This window comes from Perognathus longimembris, chromosome 3 (genome assembly GCF_023159225.1).
Source record: "Perognathus longimembris pacificus isolate PPM17 chromosome 3, ASM2315922v1, whole genome shotgun sequence".
In the NCBI taxonomy this organism is placed as follows: domain Eukaryota; kingdom Metazoa; phylum Chordata; class Mammalia; order Rodentia; family Heteromyidae; genus Perognathus; species Perognathus longimembris.
Window position 1 is genome coordinate 7996205 of NC_063163.1, and position 14111 is coordinate 8010315.

The 14111-nt window shown below is 42.2% G+C and overlaps 1 protein-coding gene across 2 annotated transcripts in view; it reads right to left on the reverse strand.

Annotated features, from left to right (window-relative positions):
* Positions 1-13577, reverse strand: part of Tm9sf2 (transmembrane 9 superfamily member 2) — a 52255-nt gene extending 38678 nt beyond the window's left edge. For both annotated transcript variants that reach the window (XM_048341138.1, XM_048341137.1), the window contains exon 1: positions 13150-13577. In XM_048341138.1, the coding sequence (XP_048197095.1) occupies positions 13150-13542 (393 nt within the window). In that variant the 5' untranslated portion in view covers positions 13543-13577. The remainder of the gene's footprint in view (positions 1-13149) is intronic.
* Between the last annotated feature and the right edge of the window lie 534 nt (positions 13578-14111).

Genomic DNA, 14111 nt, shown 5'->3' on the forward strand with positions numbered 1-14111 from the left:
ACTAGACCATATCCCCAGCCCAGATTTGCATTTCTTTTATGGCCAGGAATGATGGGATGGATGGATGGATGGATGGATGCGGGGCGGGGGGGTGGTAACACGTGAGTGTATGTTTTCTTTTTTGGTACTGGGGATTGAACCCAAGACATTGCAGTTGCTAGGCAAGCACTTTGCCACGCTGAGCTAGCTATATTGCAGCTCAGGTAATGAATTTTTTAAAAACTACTTTCCAAGTTCAATATTTCATTCTATGGAGCAAAAATAATTTGTATTTTAAAACATTTTTAAATGTTCACTGCAACCAAGAAATGCTGCCAAATTAGTAATTTCTAAATCAACTATACTATAAATACAATCCCATGTGTATGTACACTCTTAACCACCAGGTGCTCACAGTGATACATGGTCTAACTTTGGGGGGCAGTCCTGATCAGTTTTAGAATGCTGCAATACAAGGTAGTAACATTGAAGGTGTTTACAATTAGCAGACCAAGTTCAACAATGAAGTGGGGGAGAAAAGCAGTATCAACCTCCTGGGAAATATGGGGTATTTTAACTATCTTCCTACTGAAGCTCCCCAAATTTCTTCCAGGTATAAATGAACAGTTACCCAACTTTTCAAATGGAGTTTGTTGATATTCACAACAGAATTCACTAGTTGAAGAAGTCAGTAGCTCATTTGTGCTCTGACATACTTTTGGCTAATCAAAAAGATAATTAAATAGGAGCTATTGACCAGGGGCACATATTTTTACAGAATTAGACTGCTATGGCTACTTCTGGACTTGATCAGGAGACGGCATGAAATGGCATAAAAGCCACATCTGTTATTTTGATTTCACTAACTTGTGTAATCACCAAACCTCAATATCAAAATCAAGACAAGATATTCTAGTGCTACTTACTGATTGTAAGATTTTTTTTTGTCAAGTTACTTAACCCCTGACTTTCCCCATGAATGCTTCTGTTTCCTTATCTGCAAGACAGAGATCACAGTGTTCATCTCCTAGGGGTATGCAGATTATATATTAGCTTTATAAAGTACTCCAAACAGTGCCTAACACACCAGAAGCTAAATACTTGTTAAAACCAAAATGTGAAACAGGAAAGTGGACACTACTGTGCTTACCAGTTATACTGCACATCCAATATTCATGATTTACAATGAAAGACACCAACCTTTGTATATACTTGCACATGCACACCCTCCAATTCTACTCAAATGGAATTGCAACTCATTTGCCATACTCTGCCTTCAACACGCACACAAAAACTGTGTCTTTTTGTATAAAATATTCCTGACTATGTTACCGGTCATTTTAGCTAAAAAGGTGGTAGGACATAACACTACAGCATTACAGCATAGATGAATAATTAACACAAAGATATGTAACTGTTGTGAAGGCAAAATTCCCAGTTGACAGCTTATTTTGCCAAAATAATTTTAACTAATTAGTAAGGACAATACTGCTATGAGTATATACCAGAATTCAAACATTCTATTTAATGTATCTTAATGAAAGCAAAAAGGTCCCTAAGAAACTAATGTAGTTCACATTTCTAGATTTTTTCCAAATAAAAACTGAACTACTTATTATATTTTATACAATTTCTCATGTTTTTTATTTCAAAAATCTATACGCACACTGCTGCAAATTAGGCACTCACTCACAAACCTTTAAAAGTTAGGCTGCCTGGGCTTAAGCCCAGGCTTAAACCCTGACACATCAGTTTGGCAAGGTTACTTACTTCCCTGTACTTCAAAATTCTTACCTGCAGAAAGGAGGTAATAATCCCTATTTCAAGCAGCTTTTGAGATGCTTGAGGCTGAATATGGTGGTTCACACCTGTAATCCCAGCTACTCAGAAGGTGGAGATGGGGAGGACTGTCATCTGAGACCCATCAGGGCAACAACACAAGAGTCTATATGAATAATAACCAAAGCAAAAAAATGGGCTGGGGATGTGACTCAAGAGGGAGCATGCCTGACTAGACAACAGAGGCATCTCAGGTTTAAATACCAATACAACCCCCAAAACAGAAAGAGTAAGGCCTGGCCCAAAGTACTTTGTAAGTGTTTACTATTAAGAAGCCAAGTCCAATAGATAAAAGTGTTCTTCACCTGTGCTGTTGAGTATGGCAACGCTAGCCACATGTAGCTATTGGGTGTCTAGAAAGTAGCAGGCACTCAAGATGAAGTTAATGAAGCTGAAGAACTGAATTTTAACTTTCGTTTAATTTTAATTAAATTTAAGTAATCACAGTTCTGAAATGGACAACACAGTAAGAGGAAGAACACCATGCTTCTGAGTATCATTTTTATAATATTTCTTAACATTTTTACTATAGTCACCATAATCTGTTTCTGGAAATAACTCTAGTATCTATACAGAGGTTGGCAAACTTTTTCTGTAAATGGCAGAGAATAAGTATTTTAGGCACTAAAGGACATGCTGTCACTGTCTGCTCTCACAGTGAAAGCAGCCACTGACAAAGCATAAACAAATCAGAGTGGCCAAAGACCAATAAAACTTAATAGGCCTTCATATTTGATTTTCTTGTAATTCTCCCGTACCTTAAATAATATTCTACTTCTTCCCAGTCAGTTGAAAAGTAAAAACAAGTCTTGAGAGTCCTGACAAACTAGTCATTGAGCTGAATTTGGATGCCTACTCCATCGATAAGCCTTGCTTTCTAAGTATTTTTCAAGACCTAGGAATGTCTCTTAAAGCTAATCTTTAAGAGGGCTTGAGACAAAATACAACATTCAAGGATGTGAGTGCATGTAAAAAGTTTTAGGACACTGCTCAAAGTCACAGAAATTCAGGGCAAAAGTATTTCTCCAATGGACAATGCAAGTAGCTCTGCATAAAATGTGAGGACCTCCCTGAGATTTCAAATTATCCTTTGGCTCCAGAAATATCAGGCTGAGAGAAAACTATTTTTGACTGACTTCCCTCTTATCTCTTAACAGTCATAATCTTTGAAAACTGATTTTCTTTGTTAGTATTGGGATTTGAACTCAGAGTCTTGTGTTTGCTAGGCAGAGGCAGACACACTTACCACTGAACAGTGTGCCTCCACCCCTAAACTGAAAAGTTGTAATATTTTGAACTGCCTACCCAATGATCATGATAGCTACTTTTTCTCAGAACTGTGCTGTACTTTCCTATGTAAAGCTATAGATGTATCTTAACAGCTATGTTATCCATCATCCAGAATTACAGCAAAATTCAACATTTAGAAGTGACACTTTTCATGTATTTCTTTATGTTTCTCTTAAAATACATTTTTTTAGATGGGTGCTGGTGGATCACATCTGTAAACCTAGCTACTTAGGAAGTTGAGATCTGAGAACTGTGTCTCAAAGCCAGCCCTGGCAACAAAGTCCATGCCATGAGACTTTACCTTTAGCCAATCATCAAAAAGCTGGAAGTGGGACTGAGAATGTGGCCTAGTGGTAGAGTGCTTGCCTAGCATGCATGAAGAGTTGGGTTCAATTACTCAGCACCACATAAACAAAAAAAAGCTGGAAGTGGCACTGTGGCTCAAGTGGTAGAGTGCTAGCCTTGAGCAAAAAGAAGCCAGGGACAGTGCTCGGGCCCTGTGTCCCAAGCCCTAGGACTGGCAAAAAAAAAAAAAGGGCTAGAAGTGGAGGTGTGGCGTAAGTAGTAGATCCCCAGCCTTCAAAGGTAAAGCTAAAGGACAACACCCAGGCTCTGCCCAGACTGGCATGCGTGCGTGTGCCTGTGCCTCGCCTCCCCCGCAAGCTGGGTATCAGTGGCTCAAACCTATAATCCTAGCTACTCAGGATGCTGAGATCTGAGGATCCTGGTTCCACCAAACCAACTTGGGTAGTAAAGTCCATAGACTCTTATCGCCAATTAAGCACCAAAAAGCTAAAAATAAAGCCGTGGCTCAAGTGGTAGAACACTAGCCTTGAGCAAAAAGCTAAGGGACAGCACCCTGGCCCTGAGTTCGAGCCCAGGACAAGCACACACACAAAAAGAAAAATATGCATATATATGTATTTATGTGTGTGAATTTGTCCATGACCAAATTAGTTTTTTGCTTTCACATAATTTTAGGACTATATTCCATTTGCTTTGTACATGGTACACATAGAATTTATTATTAACACTATTGACAAAAACATTCCCAGTGCATTATCTTTGCTAAAGTAAAGATCCATATTAGCCTCAGGCACTTGTCTTAGAAGTCCAGTTACCATTCCCTATGGGCTTATTCTCTATTCCTCTCTTAGACTAAGCCACACCACTTCCTTTAAATCTCAATTTGACATTTTAAAAACAATCTCACAACACCCTCATATATCTAATTCAGTATCACTAGGCTGGGAATATGGCCTAGTGGTAAAGTGCTCGCCTTGTGTACATGAAGCCCTGGGGTTCGATTCCTCAGCACCACATATATAGAAAAAGCCGGAAGTGGCGCTGTGGCTCAAGTGGTAGAGTGCTAGCCTTGAGCGTGAAGAAGCCAGGGACAGTGCTCAGGCCCTGAGTTCAAGGCCCAGGACTGGCAAAAAAAAAAAAAAAATCAAGCAAGTAATTCGGTACCACCCTCTAAATTTATAACCAACCAACCTATCTTCTTTCATCCATCCCTCTTCTTATGACAGGATCTTGCTTTGTGGGCCTAGCAGGTTTCAAAGCTCCATCTTCCTGCCCCAGCTTCCCAGGACTAGAATTTCAGGCATGTACCAATATGCCTGGCTTATACAGTAAGTCTTTAAATAATTATAAAGCCAGGAACATTTCTTATTGATTACCGGTGTGCACCACCAGCCGGCGCCAGGAACATTTCTATTCCCGAGATCATATTAAGTCTTCTTATATATAACTTAGTTTTATTTTTTGTTTGTATGTTTTTTGGGTTTTTTGTTTTTTTTTTGCCAGTGCTGGCTCAGGGCCTGAGCATGTCTCTGGCTTCTTTTTGTTTTGTTTTGTTTTTTTGGCCAGTCCTGGGGCTTGGACTCAGGGCCTGAGCACTGTCCCTGGCTTCTTATTTTGCTCAAGGCTAGCACTCTGCCACTTGAGCCACCGCGCCCCCTCTGGCCATTTTCTGTATATGTGGTGCTGGGGAATCAAACCCAGGGCCTCATGTATATGAGGCAGGCACTCTTGCCACTAGGCCATATCCCCAGCCCTTTGGCTTCTTTTTGCTCAAGGTTAGCACTCAGCCACTTGAGCCACAGCACCACTTCTGGCTGTTTTCTATATATGTGGTGCTGGGGAATTGAACCCAGGGCTTCATGTATGCGAGTCAAGCACTCTACCACTTGGCCATATCCCCAGCCCTGTATGTTTTTGGTGCAGATCCTGAGCTTGAACTCAGGGCTTGAACTGTAAACCTGAGCTTTTATGCTTGAAGTAGCATTCTACCACTTGACCCATAGCTTCCTTTCTGGCTTCTTGGTAGTTAAATGGAGATAAGCATCTCTTAGACTTTTCCTGCCTGAGCTAGCTTCAAACTGGAGCCTCAGATCTCAACCTCCTGAGTAGCTAGGATTACAGGTCCAAGCCACTGGCACCTGGCCTCAAGTATAGTTGGAACCAGTTGTTACTACTTTATTCCATTTTAGTCTATTTCCCCAAGGGTTTTTCATATCTTTCTTTATCAGTCTAAAAAATTATATACACTTTATTAGTTTTAACTCATCTTGTCCTTAGCATTTTTATCTAATATCAAATTCCCATTAGATTTATCTCTCTACTTTTCCTGACCTGGCAAAGCAGCTCATTAAAAAAAAAAAAAAAAAAGCAGCAACAAAGATATTAGCAATGTTTCTTAACAGGCATGTACTTTATCTTCTTCTTCTTCTTTTTTTTTTTTGCTTGTTTAGCACTCTACCACTTGAGCCACAGTGCCACTTCTGGCTTTTTCTATATTTGTAGTGCTGAGGAATTGAACGCAGGGATTCATGTACACGAGGCAAGCACTCTATGTAGAGCTAGGCCATATTCCCAGCCCCCCTTGGCTTCTTTTTGTTCAAGGCTAGCAGTCTACCTCTTGAGCCACAGTGCCACTTCCGGCTTTTTTTTCTGCTTATGTGGTGCTGAGGAATAGAACCCAGGGCTTCATGCATGCTAGGCAAGCACTCTACCACTAAGCCACATTACCAGGCTCTACATTGTGATTTTTAAGTATGTCTATAATTATCAAGAGCATTAACCAAATTTTCCCAACAGAAAATTCAAAAAATGTTTCCCACAAAATTTTCACCTGAAAACAAAGTTTACCACACAGCACACAAATGGAAACATGACTTCAGTTCAGAGGCAGTATGGCACCAGACTACTATGTTCACTTCAAATTCTAACTCTGGTCTTAACAAACATGCTCTTTGGCAAGTAACAACTTTGAATGCAAAGACTGGATAAGGCAATAAAACAAGATAGAATGTGCAGAAATGTCTCTAGAATGACTTATTTGTATATGGATAACTCTTAGGGTTTCTATGAGAAGTACAAGCTATACTGGTATTTGAGTCACTGCTCATGCCTATCAGTCCTTCTCATCATGGCTACTGGTCGAAGAAAGAGGAAAGGTAATAATCAAGTACAATTCTCACAGGAACATTATGAGCTAAAGATGAGACATTCTACTTTATGATGAGTAAACAAATATAGCTGGACTGCAGAAACAAAATGGCTAGATAAACTCAACTGTGACGATCAGCATTTAAATTTCTGCTGCTTTCATCCCTCTGTTTCTTTCTCCTTTTGTCTTCTGATTTTTGTCCCTACACTTTGTACTCTTCTCTCTGGTTCTCTTGTCACTGCCAATGCTAGGGATCAAACCCAGGGTCACAGCCGTCTGGATTCAATCCCCAGTATTGCCCAGACAACAAAACCAAACCAAAAAGCATGAGAGTAATAAGGTTTAGGGTAGGAAGATGTTCTAGAAACAATAATGATGACTTCAAAAGAGGTCAATTTTTTAAATAAGGAAAAATATTAAATTTATAATATGAGGCTGAGTGCTGGTGACTCATGCTTATATTCCTAGCTACTCAGGAGGTTGAGATCTTAGGATTGTAGTTCAAAGCCAGCCCAGGCTTTGAGAGAGACTCTATCTCCAATTTACCACCAGAAAACTGGAAGTGGTGCTATGGCTCAAAGTGGCAGATTGCTACTCTAGAGCAAAAAAAAAGAGTTCAGGGACAGTAATCAGGTCTTAAGTTCAAGCCCCATGACTGACCCTTCCCCCCCAAATTATAGTAGATATGAGAACTGAAGAACATCTATAAACAGATGCTGTGACATGAGAAATTCAGCCAACATACATACAACACAAATTCATAAATACTTACTTTCAAATAATTTATTATTCAGACTGAAAAGGCATGCACATGTGAAGATAAGGGAAAAAAGCAATAGAGCTATTTATTATATGTTCCTGGAATTGCTACTGAATCTCAGTGGGATCTCATTTTCTTATTAAAACAGCAACTACTATAATAGATATTTGATTTCTTTGTACACATTTTTATTCCCCCTCCAAAAGTTAATTAAGTTTACCTCCTTCTGGAAATTTGCCTTAAGAAGAAATAGTCAACTCATAAATTATCGTTGACATAACTAGAGCTAGGGGCATGGCTCAAGTGGTAGAGTGACTGCCTACAAAGTGCAATGACCTTAATTTAAACTCCCGTATTACATACACATAAAGACTAAGTATAACCTTACAATAAGATATTTTAATGAAAAAGGTTTTGCTTAATTTACAAGTCAATCCTAAATTATTCTCCCAAATATACATTTTTATCTCTAGCCTACTCTCCCTCTGATCCTGGGTGTGGTCACATCTAAAGTCTTATTTTATTACTTTAAGGCTCCTGGGCTCAACCATATGACTGTGGTTTTTCCCTTTTTCCTGGTTCCTTTGTTTCTGCTTTTATTCTGCCTTACCCACTGCAATCACAGCTGCCTTACCCAACATCTACAATAGATATTCAAGAGAGATGGAACTTCAGTGAAGAAATATGTAAGGGTAAAAGGATAGGACTAGGCAGTCCAATATACAATGAAATATACATTATACAATATATTGTATACAATATACAATACAAATATTGTATCTAATATACAAAAGTACAGCCATTTTTTAAAAAAAGCTCAATGTAAGTTCACAATGGGAAAGTTTTGTAGAAGGAAGTAATTTTAATCTAGGCTGGTCATGAACCTGCAATCCTGCCTCTAGCTCTCATGTGCTAGAATTATAAGAATTTACCACCAGACCAGGCTTGGAGAAGGAAAATTTAACTTAGACACGATTTTTAAAAATAAATATTGAAAAATCCCAAGAGAGTAGGGTGCAATGACCCATGTTTGTAATCTTTGCCAGTGAAAAGGCTAAAAATAGAAAGTCACAGTTTGAGGCTAGTCTAGGTAGAAAAAGTTCACAAGTCTCTCATTTCAGCCAACAAGCAGCTGAGCATGGTGGTGCATACCTGTTATCCTTCACTACACAGGAAGCATTAACAGGAGGATGCTGTACAGGCTGGCCGCGGCAAAAAGTGAGGCCCATCAGAAAAATAACAAAAACAAAAAGGGCTGGAGGTACGGCTGAGAAGCAGAGCGCCTGTCTAGCACGCCCAAGATTCTGAGTTCAAACTCAGGGGTTACATTCACATGAGTCAGGTAACGAGTACATTTCCTTTTGCACAGTATCATCTGTTCCCTCATTCTCTCCCTGTCCCTCCCTCCCATCTCCAACAAAGAATTGTATAGTTCGCGTTCATCAATGTCCAGTACACTACACTGCTGCACTTTTTCACCCTTTTTTCTCAAGCTCTGTGCCCCCACCCACCCACCCAATATTCACGTGACTACAGTCAGATGTCAATGGCTCATGCTTGTTATCCTAGCTCACACACACACACACACACACACACACACACACACACACACACGAAGCCAGGCACCAGTGTTTCACGTCTGTAATCCTAGCTACTCAGGAGGCTGAGATCTGGTAATTCTGGTTCCATGACAGCATGAACAGAAAAATCCAAGAGACTCTTATCTTCAATTAACCAGCAAAAAGCTGGAAGTGAGGTATGGCTCAAGTGGCAAAATGCCAATCTTAAGCAAAAAAGAGCATAGTACTGTCCAGAGAGGTTGAGTTCAAATCTCAATAATGGCACACACAAAATTAATTACATAGATAGCATACCTTTTATCTTTGATCACCACATTAATTCTAGAAATCTTGGCTTAAAAGCAGAGATAGAATGTACACGGAAGGAAGATGCATCAGCATCCAAAGCAGTGAAGGATTTGGACTTTGGAATTAAGAGCCAGGGTTTGTCTGCATCCTGGCTTCACTGTTAGAAGCAAGCTATGTATGTCTGAGACAGTTAACTAAACTTCTGTGTCTCCATCTAAAAGTCAGTTGCTCTGAATTAACTAAGTACCTGGAACATATAGAACATAAATTACAGTATTATTACTACAGGATAGTAAACAGGTTTGAAAGGTAAGAAGAAAAAAAATGTTGCCCAAAATTTTGGATACTTGTGTCACAGCAGTAGAAAATGATCATGTTGAGCTCATGTAAAGTAGATACAACTAACTACAAAACTTACTGAGACCACAAGGAAGAAATACAATGAAGACTACAAGGAAGAAATAGAGACAAAAGGACCAAATCTTCATGGTTCTTTTGTTTCTCAAAAAACATACCGAATGACATGCAGCACTTATGGCCTGAATTCATTTTGAGGAGCTAATAGTTACTTAAAGGTCAAAAGCAGCAAATGCTATATTATATACGTTATAGTATATAATATCAGACTCTACCATATAAATTATAGTAAACAAGAATATACTTGTTTTATCTATGTATTTTAGGAATATTGAATAATAACAATGAGAAAAGTACAAAGAATATTTTACCTCTGAAATATCATTCAAGGGAAATACATACTAAGGAAATATGATCAATTATTCCTACTTTATTTTTCTGGTTCTGGGGCTTAAGCTCAGGGCCTGGGCCCTGTCCCTAAGCTTTTGTGCTTCAGGCACTACCACTTTGGGCCACACCACTTCTGCTTTTCTGGTAGTTAATTGGAGATGAGAGTCTCAGAGTCTTGCCTGTCTGGGCTGGCTTTGAACCAGAGTCCTCAGATCTCAGCCTTCTGAGTAGGTAAGATTAGAGGCATGAGCCACTGGTATCTGGCTTAATTATTCCTATTTTTAAGATGGAAAAGCTGATGGAAAAAATTACCAATGACCTGCTCAACTCAGTTTTTTATTCCTAACTCTGAAAACTATTATACCCATTTCACAACTTTTGCTTCTAATTTTTAAAACCTCTTGTGCTTTTCTGAAAAATGTGTACAAGACTATCTGCCTTAGTAAACATGGAATATACGAAAATAAATTATACTTATTACCTTGATTGAAGTTCTAAAAATTCAAATTATGATGGAGTGAGGTTGATTGGGATATAATACATGCATGTAGGGAAATGTCAAAGTGAAATCCACTTTGTACAACTAACACATGCTTCACACAATAGTTACATATACTAAACTTGAGAATATTCTTCCAAAAGGAACTTCTGCTCATCTCCCACAAATGAGCTTTCAAATATGCTATATAAAACCAAACACTTCAAATTTCATTAATTTACAGCTAGATGGATAGACAGAAGGAGTTAAGGATACTGTATTGGCATATTGGTGTCACACACTCACTTTAGGGGCTGCAGTAAACCTGAATAAACAGACTGGAATAACTCTTACTTTATTTTCCATGAGCTTCTATATCCTCCACCCACCCCCCCTCCCACTCCATGAAGCTGTTAGTAACATCCCTGGAACTTCCCTAGTTCAAAGACCTATATGTTCTATCATTCCTTAACAAATACATTATTATCTAAAACAAACAGACACAAAACTTTTACTTATTTGGATTTTTATCCCTCTTAGGTAGATCTCCATGTGCATGGTAAATTAATAAAATTTTATGCTTTGAAAATTGGATTACAGTAGTCCCTTGCTATACTGCAGTGTCACTGTATTGCTGGTTTAAAAACAACAACAACAACAAATACTGATTCCTCACCTATCAAGGGAGTTACATTCCAGAGACTCCCTGTAATAGGTGAAATTCCACAAAGTAGCATTAAGTTAAGTGAACTGCGATATAGTGAAGGAAGACGATATAATGTAGGGAGACTATATATATAATGCGGCTACTATGTGGATTTTGACCTATCCTGGGTCTCTGGAACCTAATTCCCGCCATACTGTGTTTATTGTTACAGCATCTCCACTGAGATGAAATTGTAAAAAAAAAAAAGGGGTTGAAAACATAACCTCCTTCTAAGACTTGTTTCTCACTTGGCCAAGTTGCCAGTGGCTGACAACAAAGACAAAAAAATCCCAATATTTCAGGAAAGAATCTTCCTTGTCTGTTTTATCCATACACTTAGCAAAATAAAAAGCTCTGAGGACCTTCCCAAATGAACTAAAAACTCTCAACAGGGAGATCACTTGTAAACTGCACTCATATTAATTTCCTCTTTGCAACCTGCTCTAAAGGTTCCAACCCACAGGTGTTTCCTCATTTCCGTTTTAGAGCATTTTGGACATACATATTTCATAGTACATAAGGTTTCATTAATCTGTTCATAAGCTTTGAACTCTTACTTTGAAGTTCCTAGAGAGCAGGGAATATATCTTTTATCTTTGAGGAACTAAGAATACAATATACAATCGCTGCTGATTTAAACATCAAATAACTAAGTTCCTAAGGCAGAATACCCAAGATATTTAATGGGGGAAAATATCAGCTCTCTTGAAAACTGTAATCTGACAGAAAAGTTATCAGTCACCCTGCACTAACGGCATGTAAGTCCTAGACTTGCAGGTCCTTAGGTATTTTTGCAGATTTAAAGAAAGCCAAAAGGGGGGGGGGGGAACCCACACAGAAGTACCCATATGTCAGTCAGAACAAACCTAACAGAAATCTCAAAAATGCAATGAAAAGTTTTAATGGCTTCTCTTCTGCGCTAAAATGACCTCAAAGTTCACAACTATGGGTAAAGCTGGTGGTAATAAAATAAACACCCGCCGTGAAAAACAAACTTCGTAAATACACTCATTTATGGATTATAAACGTTTGCTGAACGATTACTTCAATTGTTAAAAATTTATTAATGGCTTCAACGTGATCCCTCACCTCTAAACGGTTAGGTTTTCACAACTGGGGCCAAGTAAACTTGTGCCTGCGTACTGTCGTGCCCTACACACCAAATAACCTAAAAGTGGAGGACTTAAACCTCTTACTAGCGCCTAAAACGGAAAGCTTCTGAACGTACTAAAAAGAGGGTCAACGAATTCAAGACCTGCCCCCCCCCCACAGCAAAGACACCCAGGTTCTCCGGTCACCTTCCGCTCCTTCAACAATCTCAGGTGACCAAACAGATACTTTTTTGTGTGCTTTAAAAAAAAAAAAAAAGAAACGAAAACCATGTAAAGGCCAGAGTTTGTCTCAAGCACCGCAGCAGCTCCTCCACGGGGGCAGTGTGGGTGTAAAGCCGTGCTGGGGGGGGGGGGGTGGTGTGTCAAGTGAAGAAATCAAAGTCCCGAGGTTCAGAACCAACTCGAATGAATAACCAACCCCCGAGTTGCAGAAAAATGGCAAGAAAGCAGGAGACGAGGAAGTTCAAAGTTACTGGAAGTTGTTAACGAGCGTGAGAGCCGCTCCCCGGCCCGGGAGTCGGTGGGGTGGGGTGGGGTGGGGTGGGGGGTGCCGGGGGAGGGGGGGGGCGTCGGTGGCCCGCTCCCGCGGCGCTCCGGGCCGGGCCGGGCCCGTACCCGCCGCGCTCGCGGACCCGCACTCAGCCCAGGGCAGCGCTCCGCACTCAGCCGCCGTTCCGGGAGGGGAAACACGGGACACTGCTGTTCGTTCCCGCTGCCTGGCACCGCGAAGCGCGGCCCGAAGGCGGCCCCCCACCCACCCCCCCACCCCCTTCGCGGGCGCCTCCGGGAAGGCGACCCGTCCACCACCCCTCGGCCGCTCACCCTTTCCCCGCGCACCCCCCACCCCACCCCACCCCGGCCCGGGACCCCGGCTCCCCCCTCACTCAGGGCACCGCGCCCGCCGGGCCGCACCCACCTTGCACTCGCCGTTCCTCTTTTCTTCTTCACAGAAGTTGACGGGCGCCAGGCCCGGCAGGTAGAAGGCGCGGCCGGGACGCGGGCCCGGGGCCGCCCCGAGCAGCAGCAGCAGCAGCGCCAGCAGCAACAGCCGCGGCCCCCGAGGTGGCGGCGGCGACGCCGCCGGCGGCGGCAGCAGCGGCGGCAGCCTCGCGCTCATGACGGGCGGCTTCGCGGAACGGACGCCGAGCCGAGGGGAAGACGAGGGAAGGAGGAGGGGCGGGGAGGCCCGGAGACCACGACGAGGCCGCGGGAGACCAACGAGGCCAGTCCCACGACGGCTAGTTCCGGTTGCGCTAGGACACACCGCGGGCCCCGCAACAGAAACCCCGGCCGGACCTCGACGGAGCATGCGCGGCGCCGTCCGCACATGCTCAGTGAGGGCGCCGCCAGCGCAGCGCGCAGCTTCCGGGGAGGGGGGGGAGGGAGGAGCGAGGACGCGCGGGCCGGGCGGCTTCCGCTAAGGGCTGTCGTGGCGCTCACGCCGAGATTCGAGACCCTAACCGAGACCTTCGCGGGGGGCCGTCATGGTTGCCGGGCTGCTGACTCTTGCCGTTGGCTGCCGGCTCTTGGCGGTTCCCCTTCCCGCGGTGCGCCAGCGTCTTTACCGAACGGGTGCTCCCGAAGTCATTTAGTGGTGGAGGCGGAGTTGGGGGGGGGCTGGTGCGGGCGGGGCGTGGTGCGGGGCGGGGGGGGGGACCCCCAGAGGATTCAAGAAACCGATCGGGGAGGAGCTGTCCATAAATCTTCAGATAGTTACTGAGAGGCGTGTGCAGGAACAGTTTCAAAGCATCCGGTTCTGCTGTAGATCCGTGTGTGTGTGTGTGTGTGTGTGTGTGTGTGGTGACAGTAATCTTGGGCAAAGAATAATCTCTTTAAGGCTGAGTGGAAATGAGATGTAAAGAATGACTAAACGGTAAT